Below are 24,894 nucleotides of genomic sequence, written 5' to 3' on the forward strand. Positions count from 1 at the left end.
CTATTGAACGCGGCTTTTAAGGGGTTAATCAGCGGGGAAACAGGGATCGGTCCCTGCTGTAGGAGCTGTGACAGCTGCTGTACGAGACAGCAGCTGTCACAGCTCCTGTATGTGTCGGGAGGACGGCCGAAATGGCCGTTACTCCCGTGACGTACTATTCCGTCATGGAGCGCGAACGGGGCGGTTTCCATGACGGAATAGTACGTCACTGAGCGTTAAGGGGTTAAAGCATTCCAACGTTATTACCACATAAAGCGACACATGTCAGATTTGAAAAAATCATCTGTGTCCAAAAGGACAAAACAGGCTGTGTCCTAAAGGGGTTAATAGCATTTTTCTGAATTTAAATGTATTTGCTTGTAAGACAGATGGTTATAATATAGAAATGGGCACATCAAAATATGAAAGACAACAACCTGGTAACGTTGAAAAAATACATATTCTTTGTATAAATATGATAGTATGCAAAAACACTATAACAATAGTGCGAAAGTGCAAAAAAGTAATCACCCCACATATAGCGAAGACCTTTCAATCAGATAAGCCAGATAAGATGTCACGTATTCCGTACTATAAATCTGCAGTACTTCTGCAGAGACCTACGTGGAGGATAAGTCTGCGTTTGACTACGCCAGATTCGACGTTTCGGGGAACTTCCCCTTTCTCAAGCTTGTGTTTTTGTATACTATCATATTTATACAAAGAATGTATCATTTTTCAACTTTAACAGGTTGTTGTCTTTCATTTTTTGATGTGCCCATTTCAATATTTTGGCTATTTCTGAGATTAAGGCCTCAAACGTACTTTTGCGGCCGCAATTCCTCGAAAATCCTCGGAAGAATTGCAGCCCTATTCATTCCTATGGGGCCATGCACACGACCGTGGTTTTCACGCTCCGTGCATGGCCCAGGAACCCACACCGCAGAAAGAATGGGCAAGCCTTATTATGGCCGTGTTCTGCGGTCCGGGCTCATTCAAAATAATGGCCGCGCCCATGTGCATGGCCCGCGATTTTCGGGCGGCTCGCGGCTGTCACTCCGTGGCCGGCCGACCCGAAAATCACGGCCGTGCACATGGCTACGATCGTGTGCATGAGGCCTAAGTGAAGCATCTCACCGGCACATAACATCCCTATGTATTTATTTGCATTAAGGCAGATGGTTGTACCACACAAAATAGTTACGATTTCACATATCCCATATGTCTACTATATATTGGCATCAGTTTTTGAACATTCTTTTATTTTTCTAGGATGTTACAAGGCTTAGAATATAAGCAGCAATTTCTCATATTTTGAAGAAAATATCAAAAGCTGTTTTTTTTATATATATTTTTATATTAGATATACCCCATCTGTGGACATAAACTGCTGGTTGGACAAACGGCAGGGCTCAGAAAGGTAGGAGCACTATTTGGCATATAGATTTTGCTGGATTGGTTTCTGGGCGCCATGTCGCATTTGCAGAGCTTCTGAGGTACCAGTACAGGGGAAACCCCTTAAAGAGGCTCTGTCACCAGATTTTGCAACCCCTATCTGCTATTGCAGCAGATAGGCGCTGCAATGTAGATTACAGTAACGTTTTTATTTTTAAAAAAACGAGCATTTTTGGCCAAGTTATGACCATTTTTGTAGTTATGCAAATGAGGCTTGCAAAAGTCCAAGTGGGTGTGTTTAAAAGTAAAAGTCCAAGTGGGTGTGTATTATGTGCGTACATCGGGGCGTTTTTAATACTTTTACTAGCTGGGCGCTCTGAAGCGAAGTAACATCCTCTTCTCTTCAGAACGCCCAGCTTCTGACAGTGCAGAACTGTGACGTCACTCACAGGTCCTGCATCGTGACGGCCACATCGGCACCAGAGGCTACAGTTGATTCTGCAGCAGCATCAGCGTTTGCAGGTAAGTCGATCTTACCTGCAAACGCTGATGCTGCTGCAGAATCAACTGTAGCCTCTGGTGCCGATGTGGCCGTCACGATGCAGGACCTGTGAGTGACGTCACAGGTCTGCACTGTCAGAAGCTGGGCGTTCTGAAGAGAAGAGGATGTTACTTCTCTTCAGAGCGCCCAGCTAGTAAAAGTATTAAAAACGCCCCGATGTACGCACATAATACACACCCACTTGGACTTTTACTTTTAAACACACCCACTTGGACTTTTGCAAGCCTCATTTGCATAACTACAAAAATGGTCATAACTTGGCCAAAAATGCCCGTTTTTTAAAAATAAAAACGTTACTGTAATCTACATTGCAGCGCCTATCTGCTGCAATAGCAGATAGGGGTTGCAAAATCTGGTGACAGAGCCTCTTTAAAAGTGGAAACTAGACCCCTTGAGGAATTCATTGTAGTTTTCATGGGGTGCATGCAACTTTTTGATCAGTTTTTATTCTATTTTTTAAGAGGCATGGTGACTAAAAAGCAGCAATTCTACATTGTTTTTTATTCCTTTTCTTTTACAGCGTTCCCCGTGTGCTATAAATGACATATTCACTTAATTCTGCGGGGCGATATGATTACGGCGATATCATATGTTTTTAGTTTTTTGTAATGTCTTATGACGTTTGCACAATATAATTCTTTTTATAAAAAATCATTTACTTTTTGTGTTGCCATATTCTAAGAGATATACGTTTTTTATTTTTCCATCAAGAAAGCCAGGTAAGGGTTTGTTCTTTGCGTAACAAACTGTAGTTTCGATCAGAACCATTTTTGGGTACAAGCGACTTTTTCGTTCTCTTTTTATTTTTTTTGGAAGGTGAAGTGACCAAAAAATTGTGATTCTGGTATGGTTTATTATTATTTTCTTTTACAGAGTTCACCGTGCGGGATAGATAACAAAATACTTTTGTAGTTCAGGTCGTTACGGACGCGGGATGCCAATTATGTATAGTTTATTTACTTTATTTATATTTTTAATAATAAAGGATTTCTAAGGGAAAAGGGGAATTTTTACTTATATTACTTTAAAACTTTTATTTTTTAATTTTATAAAAAAAAATTTAATCATTTTTTTTGGCACACTAGGGGACTTGAAGGCAGGAGGCCGTGATCGCAATTCTAATACACTGCACTACATGCGTAGTGCAGTGTATTAGCGCTATCAGCTACTCGCTGACAGCAAGCATATTGGGTCCTGACTTTGTCAGGACCTACTAGGCTTCCGTAGATGGCATATCCGAAGGACAATGTTAGGCAGCGGTTGCCATAGCAACCATCAGCACCTGCGATAATGTCAAAGGATGTCAATAGTGCTTTAATCCCTAAGAAGCTGCAATCGCTATTGAACGCGGCTTCTAAGGGGTTAATTGGCGGGGACAATGGTCCCCTGGATCCGGTCCTTGGGGTAGGAGATGCGGCAACTGCTGTACGAGACAGCAGTTGTTACAGCTCATAAAAGTGGGAGGGGGGGCAGAAGGGCATTCCCATGACCTACTATTAGGTCACGGAGCGCGAACGTTCTTCTTAGCGTGACCTAATAGTAGGTCCTGGAGCTGGAAGGGGAATGGCATGTTTTGGCTACCATGAAGGTAGACAAGAAAGTGGAGGAGCCATATTAATTTTTTTTGTCCTCCATTTCTTTATTGTTGTAGGATTTAGAGAGTTTAGCACAAGCAAATAAAAAATAGTCTTCCTGTACCCTTTGATTGAAAATTTTCTCTACATACTGTAATGGACTTTTCTCATGGGACTGCCAGCACCAGGGGTAGACAGACTCACAGCTGCAGACACATCAATTCAGTCCACTGAAGGTTTTATATTTAAACTGACCTCTGGCAGTTTTATTATATTTAAAAAAATCGTGTAAATAACCACATGAAAAAAAAACAAATAACCTATGCCTTTCTGGCACTAACTAAACATGTAACTTCCGTAACTACCAGAGTGGAGGCCGCATACCCAGCACCCCAAGCTACACAATGCGCATGCAGTTTGCTATTTACCACCACGGGCTTGAATCACCTGTACCTAATTCTCTCTTCTCCACTCCACCATGTACCAGGCTTTTCACCAATCCTAGGTTAGAGAAAGGACCCTTTCTCTGCCTTCACTTAATCTCTAGTTGTGTTACAAATGCATATTTGCAAACATTAGGGAGATAAATCCTTTTTCTCCGAAGTAGCCACCATGATACAATACGATAAAATACTGTTTTATGTCAACACTTCTGTTGCCTTAACTGCTTTTTCCTTACCTGCTTCGTCAGGTTATTCCTGATATCCCTCCTCTCCTATCACTCCCTTCACATAACCTTCTCTAACATCTTCTGTTATACTCTTAAAAAATCTTAACCCCTTAATGACTACCAACGGTCTTTGGACGGCAGGCGGTGCAGGTGCTTCATCTATAGCGACGTCTTTAATACATTATCAATAAAAAGTTGTAGAGTTGTACATAAAGTTATACAATATAATAGATACAAATTGAATTTTAAAACCTATTTCAGTTTTTTAATAATAAAGGGGCAGATTTATTATTTACTCGACTGCGCTATTGATTCCGCCGAAAAAACGGAAACCTTACGGAACGGAGACAAACGGAAACCATTCGCAACGGAAGTGTTACCATTGAAATCAATGGTAATGCAAAAGGAAAGCTATGGTTTGCATTTGGTTTCTGTTCATGTTTTTCCAAAGGAATGGTCTGACGGAACCCATAAACGGAACCCTGACGCAGATGTGAACAAAGCCTAAGACTGTTGTTTCATACGCCAGTCTCAATAAACAATTAGCTAGAATAAGATGCATGACATTTATTAAGGGGCAAACGCCTGGCGTAGAAAGGTCAATACATTTTCCTCATAGTTTTTAATTGTAACATTTTTACAATACTTCAAATAGCTAAGATATTTCCAATAGCACACACAATTTGAAGTGGAGCTCCTTAGAGTATGTGCACACGAGACCTGGCTTTTACGTCTGAAAAGACAGACTGTTTTCAGGAGAAAACAGCTACGCCCGTAATCTTGAGCTGTTCTTCATTGACTTCAATGAAAAACGGCTCAAATTACGTTTCAAAGAAGTGTCCTGCACTTCTTTGACGAGGCAGTCATTTTACGCGTCGTCGTTTGACAGCTGTCAAACGACGACGCGTAAATGACAGGTCGTCGGCACAGTACGTCGGCAAACCCATTCAAATGAATGGGCAGATGTTTGCAGACGTATTGGAGCCGTATTTTCAGACGTAAAACGAGGCATAATACGCCTCCTTTACGTCTGAAAATAGGTCGTGTGAACCCAGCCTAAGCTTTTCTCAGACATCAAGCAGTCACTCTACAGCTGAGTGGACTTCAGCCACTATATACAGGGGCAGCTCCAGATATAGCTGGGCCCTTTGGTGAAAGCGGGGCCCCTTATGTCCCAGCCTCTTTCACCCACCCACTAAACTGAACACCAATAATACAGCCTTTAATTTACTACCTGAAATTTGTATATTTAAATATTGCACAAATCCCCCCTGATCCCTTGGGCAAGGAATGGATTAATATCTGCTTAACACAGTTCCATCTGGCTATTACATCTGTAGGTTGCAGCCTATTGTCCCCATTTCCTTGTCTGCAAGCTCTCTGTAAGGGCTTATCCACGCGTAATGGAATTGCTGCAGAAAATTTCTGTAGCAATTCCGCAGAAACAAGCAGAAAACTAGCGGAAAAACCGCACCATTTTTTACTGCAGAAAATGGTGCAGATTTTGCTGTGTTTTTCTCAATGTTGGGAGATGGTGACATCTCCTCTGAAAAACAAAGCAATTCAGTCTACTTTCCCCAGCAGGAATTGATATGTTGCAGGTCAATTTCTGTTTGGAAATTTTACGCAGCGTTTGGATGAGATTTGTTAAATCTCACCCACTTTGCTGAAACTGTATTCTGCTGCGCATCTTCCATCTGCAATCAGAAAATACGCAGCAATTCCGCTACGTGTGGACAAGCCCTAGATGTTCAGAAACCTCCTCAGTCCCCCAACAGTTTACAGTTAAACAGTAAATCGAATACAGTGAGGATGGGGATGCTGCTGCAGTGTCACTCCCTCTGTGTCTTTTAGGGTATGTTCACACGCAGTGACCAAAAACGTCTGAAAATACGGAGCTGTTTTCAGGCGAAAACAGCTCCTGATTTTCCGATGTTTTTGTAGCAACTTGCGTTTTTCGCAGCGTATTTTACGGCCGTTATTGGAGTTGTTTTTCAATGGAGTCAATGAAAAACGGCTCAAAAAACGTCCCAAGAAGTGACATGCACTTCTTTTTCACGGGCGTCTTTTTACGCGCCGTATTTTAATAGCGACGCGTAAAATTACACCTCGTGGGAACAGAATACCGTAAAACCCATTGCAAGCAATGGGCAGATGTTTGTAGGCGTAATGGAGCCGTTTTTTCAGGCGTAATATGAGGCGTAAAACGCCCAATTTACGTCTGAAAACTGCGTGCGAACATACCCTAAGACTGCATACCATGAGGTGGAAGTGGGGCAACAGATTAGGGGACACATCTCATTGGCTTAAATTGCCGTGCATAACACTAGCATAACTCCAGTGAGAGTCCATCCACTCTGCAGGTGTGGAGATAATTTTTTTTGTATACATTTTTTTTGTAAATGTATGCACAGGGACCCTAAAACATAAATTACACACATAATTCCATACATTTACTATACATTTGCAACTGCTTAGTTTATTTTTTTTTTATATATATACCTGAGATTGTCAACTTTTAACATATCTAAAAAGTTAGTAGCTATGATTGTTAATTTCTAGGAGTAAAAATGAGTTATACTCTAACTTTTGAAAAAAGATGGGATGTTTTAATGGGATGTTTTAATGAAATAGTACATGTGACTGTGGGTACCGCTCCTTGGGGAGCTAGTAGTAGCCAGATTAATAGGACAGTCTTAAAAAGGATTAAATACCTTTACAATGATACTACTCGAAAGATAAAAGTAGCAAATTATGAATTTTAATTATGTTGCCATTATTGCTCCAATATTCTTATATTCCATATAGGGATGCACGGTGCATCGAAACTTCGATACTGTTTCGATACTCTGCATCCCTAAACGGTTCGATACCGCTATTTCCTGTATTTCGATACTTCGCTGTGCAGCCGCACAGCTCAGTATAGTAATACATGAATGTATGGGAGCGCGGCTGCGGCTGTGTAATTCAGCCACAGCCCCGCTCCTGAGTCATGATAAGTTCGCGGGGTCAGGATGATGCGATGCGGCCAGCGCTGCACTAATGAGCGGCGGCACTGGAGACAGAACATGGCGGGCGCGCTACAAAACACCCCCATGTTCTGTCTCCAGTGCCTGAACTGCCGCTCATTAGTGCAGCGCCGGCCGCACCTCCTCATGCTGACCGCGCGCGCACTTCCTGTCAGGAGCGGGGCAATGGCTGTATTACACAGCCGCAGCCCCGCTCTATAACGGCGGAGATCAGAGAAACCTCTCATCTCCGCCGTTATTCCCCTGAATGCTGCGATCACAACTGACTGCAGCATTCAGGGAAAAATGAGCAGGGGGGATGCCCCTTGGATCGCGTCACAGGGAATTCCTGTGACGCGAACGAGGGCCATACCATATATGGGCAGACAGCCCAGGGTCTATTGACGGACCCCAGGGCTGTCTTACCATATTTCATGTTGTTAGGACATACCCAAGTATGTCCTAACAACTGCCTGTGTGCTATCCGTCCACAGGCTAATGTACTGGCACATATCTGATATATGTCAGTACATTAAAGTTTAAAAATAAAGTAAAAACAAAGTATTGTTAAAATTTAAAAAAAATACACATTCACCTTTTTTTACAATAAACATAAAAATAAGTCTCAATACATAAAATATTCACACATTCAGTAATGGCGCGCACAACAATTTTTTTGCATTATTTATGATGTGTACGCTGTAAAAAAATGAAATAAACACGGCTTTCATTCACTTATTAATGTGAGGCGTGAGGTGCGATGAATTTAACCTCCATGTTCCTCGCATTAATAGTAATTAACCCCATCATGTACCTCGCACATTAACCCATTATGACTGAGAAACATGATGGGATTAATTACTATTAATGTGAGGCGCGTTCAAAATTCATCAAACGTCGCGCCTCACATCAGAAAATGGAAGATTTTTTTTTGTTATTACTGTTGGCAAAAGTATCGAAATTGGTATCGAAATCGCAATACTAAACGAAGTATCGGTATCGAAGTCCAAATTCTGGTATCGTGACATCCCTAATTCCATATAGGTATTGTATTGTTTGGAAGGTAGATTTTAACACTAATCCCACCTAAATGTTACCTGTAATTGAATTTTCTTCCTTTTTTTTTATCAGATAATTTCTATTTTTACGTTTACATTAACACAGAACACACAAAAACCCACAACCTGCCCACTTTTCTTGAGACAGTATTGTATGTATCATATACACAATAGTTAATGTTCTTAGTGCAAATAATTATAATGTATAACAGAGAAGACTAGTAAAAACAATTACCCTCAAAGGCTGACACTTGGTAAATATAAAAAAAAGTGTGGCTTCGCCCAGTGGGCTGCACCCCCTATTGAGCACTTAGCTTCTCAGTTTTAGCCTAGTGTCCGTAGGAGACAAACAAGTCCTGCACTGCAGGCAATTCTGCTAGATTTTTTCTTTTTTTTTTTCTTTCCTTTTCAGGTGCAGGGTGCGAGTCCCTCGTGTGTTCCACTTGGTGACTCCCCTGCATGCGCTGGGCGGAAGGAATTCCCACTTTTACAGTGGATGCCCGCCACTTTGGCGAAAGCTTTTCCCTCCTCCGTGTATGCCCACCTCTCTGGTGGATGTTCCCCGCCCTGGTAATCCAGTCCCCCATTATTTCCGCTCCAGCAGTTGAGGATCCCGGACAGCCAAACTACCTGTGTGTGTTTTCCAAGGTGCGACAGACTGCACCTGAAGACGACTGACAGGTAAGTCACCCCCCGCCGTTGGGTGCTGTTGTGGTGGTGGAGCGATCAGACTATGTCAGAGGGCTTTGCGGCACTATATGTAGAGGCATTTTTTTATTCTGAGGTGTTGTGTCCTTACTAACGGTTTTTCTAATGCCAGTTGCACACGACCGATGTGCCACTCGGGCCGTTTTTAACGGCATCCGAGTGGCACCCGATAGTCTTCACGGACCCATTCACTTTAGAGGGTGAATCGGTTCCGTGAAAACTTACCCGATTCTCCGATCTGAGGAAAGATAGGACATGTGTTACGGCCGAAGTCACGGACCGCGACTTCACTTACCTGCCTCCCACAGAGCCTGGTGCCATTTTTGTGTTCCGATTGCACACCAGGCGGTACCTGAGTCACATGCCCGCCCTGTCAATGCGGCGCAGATTTTTTTGGCTGGGGGTGAGGGGTTACTCTATTGTCTTCAGATGCTTCCTCTATCACCGATATTGAACACCATAGTACACTGAGCAGTTTACAGAAGTTATACAGTGCTGGAAACATTTCTGCTTCTCTGGGGACACAGCACCATGGGGCTCTGGAAGGATAGCTCGTAATATGTCTTCAAAGGGAAAAGCTTCTAAGACCGCAACCCCCCCCCCCACCTGCCATTGTAACGCACTTTGTGTGTACACAGTGCAGATCTAAGTTTCCATTCAGGCAGGCTGACCCAGTCTGTGTTTAATGCCCCCCGCCTAAACCACCACAGGATTCCCCAGCTCCCACGGTTAGTGAGCATATAACCCTTAATGGTCGGGTTCTCTCACCCAGGCGGTAGATATTCTCGCCCGTCTCTCTCAAGCCACGGCAAATGCCTTACAATGCCTTTCTTAGCAGCAGTTAGCGTTCCAATTGTCTGACCCCTCTCAGGCACCACAGTCCATTCAGGCTCCCAGACATTCTTCCCTGGATTGCACTCGTACTAGTTCTCCCAATGCATCCCGCAAGCGGGCCAGGAAATCAAGAAGATATCATTCTTCCTCTGATTCCCTTTGGACAAAAATGCTGCAGGCGTCCTTCATTCTTTTCACTCAAGAGATATATATGAACCGGCTTCTTCAGGGAAAGCCTTTCTCTCCAATTCGGAGTTTGAGTGTAAAAGAAGCGAATCGACGACTCCTGCTGTGAAGGATCTCATTTAGTGAGAGATATACTTAAGGTTGCGGATGATCCTGCTGAATCTCGTCAGAATGAGTTATTATTGCATTGCCACAGGTGACCGCCTCTGGTCTTTCCAGATCATAAGGGTTTTGAAAAAATGTTTTCTGATGCATGGAAATGGACGGTCTATGCACATGTTCAAGAGTGCAGACTATATGTGTCCTTTCTCTGATGTGTGTATTGCCAAATGGTCAGCTCACCCCAAAGTAGATGCTCCCATGGCCCGTCTTTATGAAAACACTACCGTACTGGTTGCAAATGCTTCCATCCTAAAGGATCCTGTTGATGCCAAAGTGGAGTCTATGGCAAAAGCTACTTTCAGCGCGGCCATAGCTTCAGTCAGACCCTCTTTTGCAACATATTGGGTTAGCTTGGCTAGTATTGAACTAGCTACTGCACTACGGGACGCAATTGATTTAGGGGACTTTCAGGTGGATACTCCTTTGCTATCTGCACAGATTTTGCAGATGTCTAAATATATCGGTTGACATCTCGGCCTAAGCTGCCCAAAGGTCGGCTAATGCCATGGCTAATGTGGCAGCTGTCCATAGGGCCATTTGGACTAGGAACTTGGATACTGATAGTGCCTCTAGGAGAAGGTTTTACCATTCCATTTGCCCAGGATCTCCTCTATGAACCTGGCCTGGTCCAACTTATTTCAGAGGCTACAGGAGGACGGAGCACTTTTCTTCCAGTCAGAAGACAAAGATGGTTTTGTTCATTTCGGTTCTCGGCCCCACGTCAGAGGCAGATCTTCCGTCCCTTCCGAGTGCAGAAACCTTCCTTCCTGTCTAGAAACTCCTGGCATCCCTGCAACAGACCCACTAGACCCGCTCTGGCACAGCGGGCTTCCACAGGGAATGGCTTCTCTTCTTCCAGGAGACATGGTTCGAAAACACCTGGGTGAGGGAGGTTGTGTAAACAGGCTAAAAAATAGAGTTTTCCTCCCGCCCTCCTGGCATTTTTTTCCTGTCAACGCCCCCTCAGTTTCCCTCCAGGGCCCAAGCTTTATCTCAAGCCATTCAAAGCCTCATCAATCAAGGAGTAATTGCCCCATTACCAACTCCAGAACTGCTCAAAGGGTTTTATTCAAACCTTTTCTCAGTACAAAGAAGGACGTATCTCTTCGACCCATTTTAGATCTAAAACAACTCAATCAATATGTGAAGATTTGAAGGTTTCACATGGAGTCTCTGCGATCGGTGGTCGCTTCCTTGGAGATCGATGAGTTCCTGTCCAGCACCAAGCCATCCCTCACTCACTTCTCGGAGAATGGAGTTCCTAGGGATGGTCCTGGAAACACAGTCAGCCAGGGTATTCTAACCCAAGGACAAAATCTCCACTCTCAGATATAGAGTGACAGTACTCTGCAGGAATGCTCCTTGCTCCATCCGCTTTTGCATTAAAGTCTTGAGGACGATAGTTTCAACCTTCGAGGCAGTCCAATTTGCACAATTTCACTCCCATTCTCTACAGCCATCAATTCTATCTTGTTGGGACAAGTCTCAGGATTCCTTGGATCTGATGATCCATCTGCCTTCTTCATTCAAACAGGAGTTACTGTGGTGGATGTCTTTCCCCAACATCTCTCAAGGAAAACCCTTCACAACTCTCCACTGGCAAGTCATCACAATGGACGCAAGTTTGTCTGGCTGGAGGGCTGTCTTTGGCTGCCTCACTGTCCAGGGCCCTTTGTTCGACCCGAAAGCTCAGCTCCAAGCAGCATCTTGGAGCTGAGGGCCATCTTTCTGGCCCTGTCTCACTGGACGTCTTGTCTCCAGGGTCTTCCAGTGCGGATACAGACAGACAACTCTACAGCAGTGGAGTACCTCAATCATCAGGGAGGTACATGAAGCAGGAGTGTTTGTAAGGAAACCTCCAAGCAGTGCACATCCCAGGAGTAGACACCCTGAGCTGGGAATGCCTGAATCCCGGGGAATTGTCTCTTCATCCAGAGATTTTTTTACCGCATTCGCATTAGGTGGGGGTTTCCTGGACGTGGATCTCTTCACCTCTAACCTCAATCACAAGTGCCCGGACTACGTCACCAGAACCAGGGACCCCAAGGCAATAGAAGCCGAGGCTCTGGTTGTACCCTGGTCGTCCTTCAACCTCCTTTATTTTTCTCCGTCCTTTCTACTTCTGCATTGAGTTCTAAAAAGGGTGAAGGACACAAGAATTTCAGCCATTCTGGTGGCCCCAGACTGGCCTCGGAGAGCTTGGTACGCGGATCTCATGCTCCTGTTAGCAGATGCCCCGTGGCTACTTTCTCTGCGGCACAACCTTCTTTCCCAAGGTCCAATGTTCCACTCTGCTTTATCTCTGCTGCGTTTGACAGCTTAGCGGTTGAAACTGCGGCTTTGAAGTTCAAAGGTTTCCCTGATCCGGTCATTCATGATTAAGGCCCGGAAGACTCAATCCCAAAGGATTTACCATCGCACTTGGTTGGCTTATTTTGGATGGTGTGAGTCCCATCAGTTCCACCCTCTCCGTTTTTCCATCCCGCGAATTCTGGCCTTCCACCAGGCTGGTTTGAATCAGGGACTCAGATTGGCTACTCTAAAGGGGCAGGTTTCAGCCCTATCTATTCTTGTCCAACGCATTTTGGCTTTCCGCACTCTAAGATTATTTTGTTCAGGGAGCTGCTCCTCATCAGTCCCCTCCGAAACCTTGGGATCTCTATCTGGTCCTTGACGCTCTTCAGGCTGCACCCTTCGAACCTTTGCAGGAAGTTTCTCTCAGGATCATATCCTGGAAGGTAGTAACCTTGTGGCGATCTTCTCTATACGTAGAGTTTATGAGCTGGCAGGCTTGTCTTGCAAACCTCCTTTTACGGTTTTTCATAGGGACAAGTTTCTTTCTTCCACCTTAATGAGGACATCATCCATCCTTTGTTTTGTCCTAAACCTTCTCATCCACGTGCATGTGCCTTGCATTGCTTGGATGTCGTTAGAGCCCTTCAGGTCTACATTGCATGTACGAAGTCCTGCCAGAAGTCGGACTCCCTATGTTTCAAAGGTCCCTCGTAAAGGTGGCCCGTCTTCAAAGGCCACCATTGCTAGCTGGATATGGTTGGCCACTAAAAGGGCCTACTCTGCTAAGGGTCGGGAACCACCCTTCCGGGTTACTGCTCATTCTACCAGGGAAGCTGTAGCCTCCTGGGCGGTGCGGCATCAGGCGTCTACCCTTCAGGTCTGTAAAGCCGCCACCTGGTCCTCGTTACATACTTTTTCGAGGTTTTACTGGATCCATTTATTGGCCTCTGCCGATGACAGTTTGGGTCGGATGGGGTTGTAAGCAGCAGTGGTTTAGGCTGCCCAAGGGCTATGAATCTTTTTTCCCACCTTAAGGGACTGCTTTAGGATGTCCCATGGTACTATGTCCCCCAGTGAATACTTTAACGAGAAAACAGTATTTTTGTACTTACCAGTGAAATCCCTTTCTCGTTGAATTCACTGGGGCCAACAGGTCCCACCCTATTTCTTTATTATTAAATTTTTGGGCCTCTTGGAAACATATTGTGTTAAACCTTCTCTGCTCTCCTACTGCTCTTGGTACAAACTGAGGAGCTGAATGCTCAGCAGTGGGTATAGCCCATTGGGCGGCGTCACACATTTTTTTTATATTCACCTAGTGTCAGCTTCCTTGTGACAGCGGCCTATACCTATGGTACTGTGTTCCCCATTGAATTCAACGAGAAAGAGATTTTACTGGTAAGTACAAAAATCCTGTTTTCCTTCTGTTTTTTGTTTAATATATACCTCTTTCTCTAGCCTTTTTATATCGTTCATAACAAAGTCTGCGGGATGGGGACCCAGCAGGGTTACATATATAATATACCTTAAGAATAGAGTTTACAATCCCCTGGGCCATACATTCCCAGAACATATGCATCAGATGTGCCCCTTCCATACCACATCTGGGACACATAGTGTCCTCCTCCATTCCTATCTTATACCTTATTAGGGAGTCTTATATACCCGGTGGATTGAGAATAGCTGGAATAATCAGTGGTCTTCTCGGACTGACACCTGCTGATCATCTGCAAGGGTACCTTATTAGTTTTTATAGAAAATGCGAATATTTGGGGATAAAATGGCAGGAGATGTCTATAAAAAAGAAATAGAAGGTCTTTTGTGTTACCAAAGGGCAGCTATATTGTTGAGAATTTGACTGGATTCTATTGACATGCTAGTTTTCATAGCTTGATTTTCTACGGCATGATGGAGTTGTAAATATTGATAGAAAAGATTATTCAGTAAACCAAATTCTGTCTAAGGCTATGTTCACACTGAGTTTTTTGCAGGCAGAATTTCTGCCTCAAAATTACGTTTGGAATTTCGAGGCAGATTTTCCTCTCCCTGCACAACGATTTTCGTGTCGTTTTTCGCCCGCGGCCATTGAGCGCCACACGCATAAAACGTTGCGAAATACGCTTTCTCTGCCTCCTATTGAAGTCAATGGGAGGTCAGAGGCGTAAATGCTGAAAATAGGGCATGTTCCTTCTTTCTCCCTTCTTTCTCCCTTCTTTCTCCCTTCTTTCTCCCTTCTTTCTCCCTTCTTTCTCCCTTCTCCTCGCGGGAGAAAACCGCCCCTGCCTCCCATTGAAATCATTGGGAGGCATTTTAGGGCCGTTTTTGATGAGTTTTGCGGCGCGGTTTCCGCGTCAAAAAACTTGTCAAAAAACTCTGTGTGAACATAGCCTAAAGCTGATCAAAACTTTTAATAGCTCCTCCATCGCAAAGTTGTGCTACTCTTTGCACTTTCTTAATTTCCCACGTATGAAATCGCTCTAATTTGAGAAGTTCAGGTAGTTTATCATTGTACCATAGCAGGGTTAGGGATGTGAAGCCAGGGATATTTTGCATAAGTTTGGGGTTTGGGGTTTAGTCAGGGGCCTGCCAATGGAATCAATCATCAGCATGTACAGTGTTGGTCAACCTCCCATTCGTTGGGAAAAGGGCTTACCCGTGGTCCCATGTTGTAAGCTGTCTCCAACCTTTAAACTTCTGTAGTTGTGCAGCAATAAAGTATAACCAGGAGATTTGTAACATATAAACCTCCCAGGTCTTTATGTATCTGTAAGGTTTCCAACTTAATTCTAACATTTCTTTTTCCAGATCAAGGCATTAAAAAGACCTTATAAACCTTATAAAAATAGTGCATTGGGGTCCATACAGTGTCATTATGCAAAATATATTGTAACTGTGGCATTAATATCATTTTTTTATTAGATTACTGTTAATGGCAATTTGCACCATGTGTTAAACTTTTGAGTACATTTTTCCAATATCGGGACCAAATTAAGAGCAATATAGGCCAAGATGTACTAAGACCAGCCTTTCATGTGCCAGTCTTAGACTGAAGCCGGCTGGAGTGAGATGCAACAAACTTATTAACCCCTTCAGGACTGAGCCTGTTTTGGCCTTCAGGACGAAGCCGATTTTTCAAATCTGACATGTGTCCCTTTATGTGGTGATAACTCCGGAATGCTTTTGCCTATCAAAGTGATTCTGAGATTGTTTTCTCGTGACATATTGTACTTTATGTTACGGAAAAAATTTGGTCGATAAATTCAATATTTATTTGTAAAAAACACCAAAATTTGAAGAAAATTTGCAAAAATTAGCATTTTTCTAAATTTAAATGTATCTGCTTGTAAAACAGATAGTAATACCACACAAAATAGTTACTAGTTAACATCCCCCATATGTCTACTTTAGTTTGGCATCGTTTTTTGAACATTATTTTATTTTTCTAGGACGTTACAAGACTTAGAACTTTAGCAGCAATTTCTCATATTTTGAAGAAAATTTCAAAAGCCGATTTTTACAGGGGCCAGTTCAGTTCTGAAGTGGCTTTGAGGGTCTTATTTATTAGAAAGTCCCCATAAATCACCCCATTTTGAAAACTGCACCCCTCAAAGTATTCAAAACAGCATTCAGAAAGTGTTTTAACCCTTTAGGCGTTTCACAGGAATTAAAGCAAAGTAGAGGTGAAAGTTACAAATGTCATTTTTTTTTTACAAAATTCATTTGTAATAAAAAAAATTCTATACCACAGAAGTTTTTACCCGAGAAATGGAACTTATTATTTATTGCCCAGATTCTGCAGTTTTTAGAAATATCCCACATGTGGCCCTAGTGCGCTAATTTACTGAAATACAGGCCTCAGAAGCAAAGAAGCACCTAGTGGATTTTGGGGCCTCCTTTTTTTTAGCATATATTTTAGGTATCATGTCAGGTTTGAAGAGGTCTTGTGGGGCCAAAACAATAAAAACCCCCAAAAGTGACCTCATTTTGGAAACTACACCCCTCAAGGAATTTATCTATGGGTATAGTTAGCATTTTGAACCCACAGTTTTTTTGCAAAATGTATTTGAATTAGTATGTGAAGATGAAAATCTACTTTTTTTCTGAAAAAAACGTAGAATTTTTTTATTTTTTCAAGGAATAAAAGAGAAAAAACACCCCAACATATGTAAAGCAATTTCTCCCGATTACAGCAATACCCCATATGTGGTAATAAACTGCAGTTTGGACCCACAGCAGGACTCAGAAGGAAAGGAGCACCATTTGGATTTTGAAATTCTGATTTTGCTGGAATAGTTTTCAGTGCCGTGTCGCGTTTGAATTGCACTGGAGGGAACAAAATAGTGGAAACCCCCGGAAAGTGACCCCATTTTGGAAACTACACTCATCAAGGAATTTTTCTAGGGGTAAAGTTAGCATTTTGATGCCACAGTTGTTTTGCTGAATTCATTGGAATTATTCTGTAAAGGTAAAAATCTACTTTTTTTCTGAAAAAAGGTAGCCATTTTTAATTTTTACAAGGAATAAAGGAGAAAAAGCACCCCAACATTTGTAAAACAATTTCTCCCGATTACGGAAATATGCCATATGTGGTAATAAACGGCTGTTTGGACCCACAGCAGAGCTTAGAAGGGAAGGAGCGCTATTTGTCTTTTGGAGATCAAATTTAGCTGAAATGGTTTTTGGGTGCCATGTTGCATTTGCAAAGCCCCTGAGAGGCCAAAACAGTGGAACCCCCCAAAAGTGGAAATTACACCACTTAAAGAATCTATCTAGGGATATAGTGGGCATTTAGACCCCACAAGTCTTTTGCAGGATTTATTAGAATTAGGCCGTGAAAATGAATATCAACATTTCTTCCACTAAAATGTTGTATTTTTTCAATTTGACAAAGGATAAAGGAGAAAATGCTGCCCAACATTTGTAAAGCAATTTCTCCCGAGTACGGCAATACCCCACGTGTGGTCATAAATGGTTTTTCATTAGAAAGTAATTAACCCTTTCTGGACTGATCCATTTTTTTCTTTTCCTTTTTAGTTTTTTCCTCCCCGCGTTCCAAGAGCCACAACTTTTTTATTTTTCAGTCAATAGAGCGGTATGAGGGCTTATTTATTGAGGGACGAGCGGTCGTTTTTATTGGTACCATTTTTTGGTACATACAACTTTTTGAGCACTTTTTATTAAATTTTTAGGTAGAGCCAAGGTGACCAAAAAACAGTGATTTTGCCGTTTTAAATGCTTTATTTTTCACGTGAGACGCTCCATACATCACCCCCCCCCCCACACTACGACATGCTATGTTGTGGTGCGCGCAGGGGTTAATGTGCAGCGGATGGTGCAGAGTAAAAATTAAAATTTTCCACTCATATGCCATTTTAGTGCACTACATGTTATGCCCAGTTTGTGCCACTGAAGACGAATACCTCATAAAATATTAAGGGGGTTCTCCTGGGTATGGCGATGCCATATCTATGGGCGTAAACTGGTGTTTGGGCACGCTGCAGGGCTCAGAAGGGAGGGAGCAGCATTTGGCTTTTGGGGCGCAGATGTAGCTTGGTAGTAGTTCTGTTTGGGGTTTTACTGGTGTCTCAATATATAATGTGGGGGCATATGTAATCTGTGCGGGGTACATCAGGGTACATGTTATCTGTGCGGAGTACATCAGGGTACATGTTATCTGTGCGGGGTACATCAGGGTATAATAAGAGGGTATAATAATGCAGTAAATAAATAATAATCCGCAGATATGTGGCCGGTGTCGCACTGATAAAAGGCGCCCGATCTTATCTGCTTTTGGAACACTGCACATTTTGCATCGCCATATTCTGAGAGCCAGAACGGTTTTATTTTTTTTCCACCGGAGCTGGGTGAGGGTTTATTCTTTGCGGGACAATCTGTAGTTTTCATTGGTACCATTTTGGGGTACTAGAAATTTTTTTGATCACGTTTTATTCAATTTTTTGGCAAGCAAGGTGACCAAAAACCATCAATTCTGAAACTGTTTTTTATGGCGTTCACCCTGGGCTATAAATTACCATTATATTTTATACTGCGGGTCGATACGATTACAGCGATACCATACGTATATAACTTTTTGATGTTTTGCAGCGTTTGTGCAATAAAATCACTTATTTATAAAATAAATTCTTTTTTGTGTCACCGTATTCTGAGAGCGACAACTTTTTTTATTTTTCAGTCAAAAAAGCGGTGTAAGGGCTTGTTTTTTGCGGGACGGGTTGTAGTTTGTATTGGTACCATTTTGGCGTACATGCGACTTTTTGATCACTTTTTATTGTCGATTTTGGGAGGGGTGGTAACCAAAAAATTGTGATTCGGGCACTGTTTTTCGTTTATTTTTTTCGCGGTGTTCACCGTGCGGGAAAAATAATATTACAGTTTTATAGTCGGGATCGTTACGAACGCGGTGATACCAAATATGTGTACTTTTTTTATCGTGTTAATTTTTTTCCTATAATAAAAGACTTATTATAGGAAAAAAAGCATTCTTTGTTTATATCACTTCTAACTTTTATTTTTACACTTTTTCAAAACATTTTTATTATCTTTTTTTTACTTTTTTTACTTGTCCCACTAGGGCACACTTAGACTTGCAGCTCTGATCGCTGCTGGAACACATTACACTACACACGTAGTGTAATGTGTTGTAACTGTCATTGTGACGTAACTGTCACACTGACATGAAGCAGAGGAGGAACGGCCGGAGGCTGATCCTCCGAGGCTTCCGTACATGGCAACCCGGAGGTCATTGTCTGGCCTCTGGTTGCCGTGAGAAGGATCGCCAGCCCCCGCAAATACATGTGGGGGGCTGCCGATCCGCTGTAAACCTCTTCAATGTGGGGATCGCAATCGACCACCGCATCGAAGGGGTTAATAGCCGATTTCAGCGGCGACAGGCCGCTGATCGGCAACAGGGAGAGCAGGGCTGACACCCTGCACAGTTAACCGCCGCTGCGGTGTAGCGCCGCGCGGCGGTTAACTGTCAAAGCACTGACGTTAATGAACGTCAAGGTGCGCGAAGTTACTGCACACATTGACGTTTATTAACGTCAAGGTGCGGGAAGGGGTTAAGCAATTAATATTATTGTTGTTATTATTATTAATAAATTTATATTCGCCGCATCTTGGACTGTCCGTGCGCCACAAAGTGAAATCTACGCCGGTTACAAGTTGGTGTAGATTTTCTCTATAATTTCCGCCAATTACTGGCATAAATTATCCTAAATATGTCAGGCTGCGGATGGCCTCACTTCTGCTAAGCCTCAGTCACTTTTTCTAAAAAGTGTCAAGAGCAGCGTAAAATGGTAAGAAGTCACAAATTTGAACGCAAAACATGCATGCACCAAAATTTGTGACTTTTTTTTCCTTCACTAAGGTGATGCATGTCCATTAATTGTTAACAGTCTCACAGTTTCATTGTGTAAAAATTATTTGATTTAAGCTCTCAACATCTATTGTTTTTTTTTTGTGTTGCAGGTTGCTTGCTTGACTCAGATAGCTGCAAACTTTCTTAATGGAGGAATTGAAGCAAAACGTTGGGGGACAGCACATGGTAGCATTGTACCATATCAGGTAGGAAACAGCCTAAAAAAATCTTATAATGTTGTTGTCTATAACAATATGTTTTGCACTTAATAATAATTTTCGCCTAGTAGACATTTATTCATGAATGGTTTCAGCATTTACCCCCATATGCACTTATTAAGGTCCTAAAATTTGTGACCTTAATGCATTATGAAAAAAGGTAGAATTCAAACTTCTCCTGCTCTTGAGCACTTGCCAATGTTGCTAGTGGCATGGTTTATATACAGTGTTGTGAAAAAGAATTTGCCTCTTCCCAATTTCATCTATTTTTGCATATTTGTCACAATTAAATGTTTCTGATCATCAAACTACTTTTAATGTTAGACAAAGTTAACCCAAGTAGACACAAAATGCTGTTTTTAATATCAACCAGTTAACTAAATTCAATTGACAATTGGGCTGAATTTAACTAGCCACATACAGGCATGGTTACTGCCAGACTTGTTGAATCTAAACATCACTTTAATAGAAATTGTCTAGCAATTTGAAGCAGGCTAGAAGGTCTCAAAAAGCAGCACATGTTGCTATGTTCCAAAGGGATTTAAATACAAATGCAATACAAAGTAATTGAAATCTGCTAGTCTGTAAAGGGTTACAAAGCCGTTGCTAAGGCGCTGGGACTCCAGTGAACCACACTGAACCATTTTTACAATGGAGAAAACTTGGAACAGTGGTGAACCTTCCAGGAGTGATTGGCTTACCAAAATTTCACCAGGAGTGCATTGACGACTCCATCTAGCAGGGCTGCCACCTATCACCTCTCTTGTTCGTGCTTTGTATTGAGCCCCTAGCTGCAGTGATACGACAACCACCCAATATTGAATGTATCCCCAGGGATCCATAATTGAAAAAGTGTCCCTCTATGCTGACAATACATTGGTATATCTGGCGAATATAGGTCCTTCCCTGTCTTCCTTACTCATTTTGCTTGAATGTTTCGGCTCCTTTTTAGGCTGTGGATCAATTGGGCTAAATCTGATGTATTCTCTATGGGGGCCACTTTTTCTTCCTCCTCTCTTCTCTTCTCCCAAGTGTCTCCCACTTTAAGTACTTAGGTGTAATAGTGTCAGCTGATGTGGGACAATACCGGCAACTCAATCTTGATCCACTTGTAATCTCTACCCAACAAAAGCTGAACCCCTGGTCTTCACTTCCACTATCCCTTATGGGACGTATTATTATATTTAAGATGATCCATCTGTCCCAGTTCTTATATCTCTTGCATAACTGCCCTATGCCGGTCCCCCTGGTCTTTTTTCATAACACTTATAGCATACTCTGTTAATTTCATTGGCAAGGTAAATCCTCGAGGTTTAGCCATTTCGCACTCCAGGCTTCTAAAGAACAATGTAGTCTGGCACTCTTAATTTATATTTCTCTTTTTTGGCTTTACAGCAAACTAGTGGTTAGACATTGATCTAAGTAACGCTGTCACAGCACTTTATGGAGCGCTCTGTGGTTCATATGAGGGCCTTGCAAATGCTTTGCTCTGTTTTAAGTCCCTTAGAGATGACGGTTTATTCCCTATCAAAATGGCTATTGCCTAGAAGAAAGCCTGAAATTGGAGAGTAAGCCCAGCCCAATCTTCCCTTGAACTTCACTTTGATACAATCCTCACCTCCCTCATATTTATGAGCATTGTGTTTCGGTTCCTGGGGAATTATGTATTTGGAACAGATCTTTCCAGACTTGACCAGCTTTTTATCTTTTTTCAGAATTGCAAAGCACCTATCATTTACCGTCTTCTGGGTTCTATAGATACCTATAATTCTGGCATGCCCCGTTGGCAGAATTTGGTTCAATGCAAATCTCCTTAGCCTACTCTAAATAAGAGACTTTGCTTTATATTTCGGATGTAGCTCAACCCCTCACTAGCCTCTATTCTCTTCTACAATCAAACGGTACCAAACCCTGTGATAATGCCTTACAAAAGTGGTCTGCAGATATCCCAGAACTCTCTGCAGACCGCAGATGATAGACAGGAATTGATTGACTTTTTTCCCCGTACAGTGGTCAGTTCTAGAGATATGCTAATCCACTAGAAATGTATCCTTAGGGTATATTACATCCCAGCCAGACTCAAAACGCTACGTATATCTGACAATTATGCCTGCTTAAGATATCAAACTGAACTAGGCACATTTCTAAATGCAGTGTGGTCCTGTGAGAAGGTATCCCCATTCTGGTCGGCTGTTTTACGCTTTATAAATACTCACTTTGACTTTCCTAGAGTCCTCTCTCCTCAGGTATGTCTTTTGATTGTCCTTGACACTTTAATCTCTGGCTTCTATAAAAGGCAATTTTTCTGGGTCCTGTTGTTTTGTGTATTTCAAAATCATAATTCTTATCTGGAAGTCTACGATACTCCTCTCCTCGCACTCTGGGTCAATCTGGTGAATTCGTATTACAAATGCTAACCGTAAGTGCCTGCTAAAGCGCGACAAACATTGGTCTTTATGGCTAGCTAACCCTACCACCACACATACTTATTGGATATGTAGGGGCACACCTGCCCCTACATATCCAATAAGTATGTGTGGTGGTAGGTGTGTGAATTGTAGGGGTGTAAGTGTGTGAATGTATGTTTGAGTCATCGGATCTCATAACACTTACTAATTGAACACAGGACAAATTTGTTATAGTCATGGTAACCTTTACTCAACCTGGTGCAACTGTGTATTGTTTACATTTACATTTATTTCTGTATTCAGTGGAACTTTCATTCTGAAAGTCCGTTGTAACTGCAAGATGGACATATTTTGGTCTTATTAATGTTTTGTTTAAAAATGTAAAAACAAAATCTTGGGGGAAAAAATAATAATAACCCAGACGAACATCTAAAGAACTATAGGCCGCCAGATAAGCTCAGTGCTCACCATACCACAATAAGAAAGACACTGGGCAAAAATGGTATCTATGTAAGACCTGCAATGCCACTTCTGACCAAAAAGAAAACAAAGGCTTGTCTCCTAAAAACATTTAGATGACCCCCCAAGACTGTTAGGGTAATATTCTGTGTACTGAAGAGACATGGTGGAACTTTTTGGAAGACATGGGTCTATTTAAATCTGCTGTAATGCTAACACTGCATTCCACCATAAGAACATCATACCTACAGTCAAACATGGTGGTGGTAGTATGATAGTCTAGGGCTATTGATGGAACCATAAATTCAGCTCTCTTTCAGAAAATCCTGTATGAGAAAGTCTGCCAATCATATCATGACCTAAAAGCTCAAGTGCAGTTGGGCAGGACAATGATCCGAAGCACACAAACAAGTCCCCCTCTGAATGGCTCAAAAGAAATAAAATACTTAAAACCCATTGAGATGCTATGGCAAAACCTTAAATGGTAAGCTCACGCAGAGGAAGAAAGTCTTGAGTAATAGCCACATACTACTGCCTTTTTCCTTTGAAGCTCTGGAACAGAAGTGCACCTGCACCAACAGAAGAAATGTCCACCTCCAACGAGAACTGCCGAGACACGTCAGGATGATGGAGGATCGAGGCTGAAATGAAAGCACTCTTGAGGCTATTAAATGCTGATTCTGCCTCTGGAGTCCACACCTTGGCGTTCATACCTTTCTTGGTAAGGGTAGAGATGGGAGCCATCAGTGAAGAGAAGTTTGAGATAAACTGTCGCTAGAAGTTAGTGAATCCCAAAAAAACACTGTATGGACTGCAGGCCCTGTGGACGTGGCCATTCCAGGACAGATTTTTCTTTCTCAGGATCCATCTTAAGACCCTGATCCGAGATGATGTAACCCAGGATGGATAGAGAATTTTATTCAAAAGTGCACTTCTCCAGCTTGGCATACAGACGATTCTCCCTTAGTCGCAGTAGGACTTGACGGACATACCTCCGATGTGTTGTCGGATTTGGGGAGAAGATCAAAATGTCATCGAGATAGACAACCACACAGACATAGAGGAGATCTCTGAAGATATCATTCACTAATTCTTGGAAGACGTTACACAGGCCGAATTCATAGTGCCCATTTTGAGTGTTGAATGCCATCTTCCACTCGTCACCTTGACGGATTCGGATTAAGTTGTAGGCCCCACGCAAGTCTAGTTTAGAGAAGATCTTGGCTCCCCGTATGCTATCAAATAATTCAGAGATCAGTGGCAAAGGGTATTTATTTTTGACCGTGATCTGGTTGAGATCCGTCTTTTTTCTTTACAAAGAAGAATCCGGCACCAGCCGGGGAGGAGGATTTTCGTATGAAACCCCTCTCCAGATTCTCCTTGATATAGGCCGACGTGGATTGAGTCTCTGGTATGTAGACTGAAGTGAATCTGACATTAGCTCAGAAATCCCCTGCAGGTCCTCGCGTCTCCGTCGTAGCGAGGAGGTACTGGCAGGGAGAATCGGTAATCAGTACTGCCAGGAGGTGTAGCAGGACCAATAGGAGCAGGTGCCATGAAGACTGCAGCTTGCGTATCCAGTCGATGTGCAAAAGAGATCCCCTCCTGGAGGAGTTGGTCCTGTCGTGACTAAAGGTCTCGCATATCAGCCTCCATGACTTTTGACGTCGTCATGGTCTTGGGTTGACCAGCGGGGTCCATGGCCTGAGCGTACTGTCACTATCTGTGGGTATGTGGACCCACTAGGCCTCACCGCCGTAGCGGAATATCAGGTGGCCAAATAGTGTACCAAGTCTATACAAAGTCCAAGCACAAGGGTACCTGCAATAGTCCAGACAGTAGCAGCGACTTAGGCATAGATGGTACTTTCACGACAGGTGATGCAAAACGTAGCAGGAGGTACCAGGCGTGGCAAATGACATCTGATGTGCTGTAAGACAGCAGGCGTAGCAGACGGCACAACACGACTCCAACACTAGAGAGGGCACAGGAACAAA

General features: G+C 42.7%; 1 protein-coding gene across 8 annotated transcripts in view; it reads left to right on the plus strand.

Moving 5' to 3' along the window:
* Positions 1-24,894, plus strand: part of SUGCT (succinyl-CoA:glutarate-CoA transferase) — a 1,185,368-nt gene that overhangs the window by 286,064 nt on the left and 874,410 nt on the right. For 5 of the 8 annotated variants that reach the window (XM_075828569.1, XM_075828572.1, XM_075828570.1 and 2 more), the window contains 2 exons: positions 1,343-1,399; positions 19,923-20,018. In XM_075828569.1, coding sequence (XP_075684684.1) covers positions 1,343-1,399; positions 19,923-20,018 — 153 coding nt within the window. The remainder of the gene's footprint in view (positions 1-1,342; positions 1,400-19,922; positions 20,019-24,894) is intronic. The other 3 variants (XM_075828573.1, XM_075828574.1, XM_075828571.1) reach the window with 1 other exon arrangement.

The sequence above is a fragment of the Rhinoderma darwinii genome, chromosome 5 (genome assembly GCF_050947455.1).
Source record: "Rhinoderma darwinii isolate aRhiDar2 chromosome 5, aRhiDar2.hap1, whole genome shotgun sequence".
Classification (NCBI taxonomy): domain Eukaryota; kingdom Metazoa; phylum Chordata; class Amphibia; order Anura; family Rhinodermatidae; genus Rhinoderma; species Rhinoderma darwinii.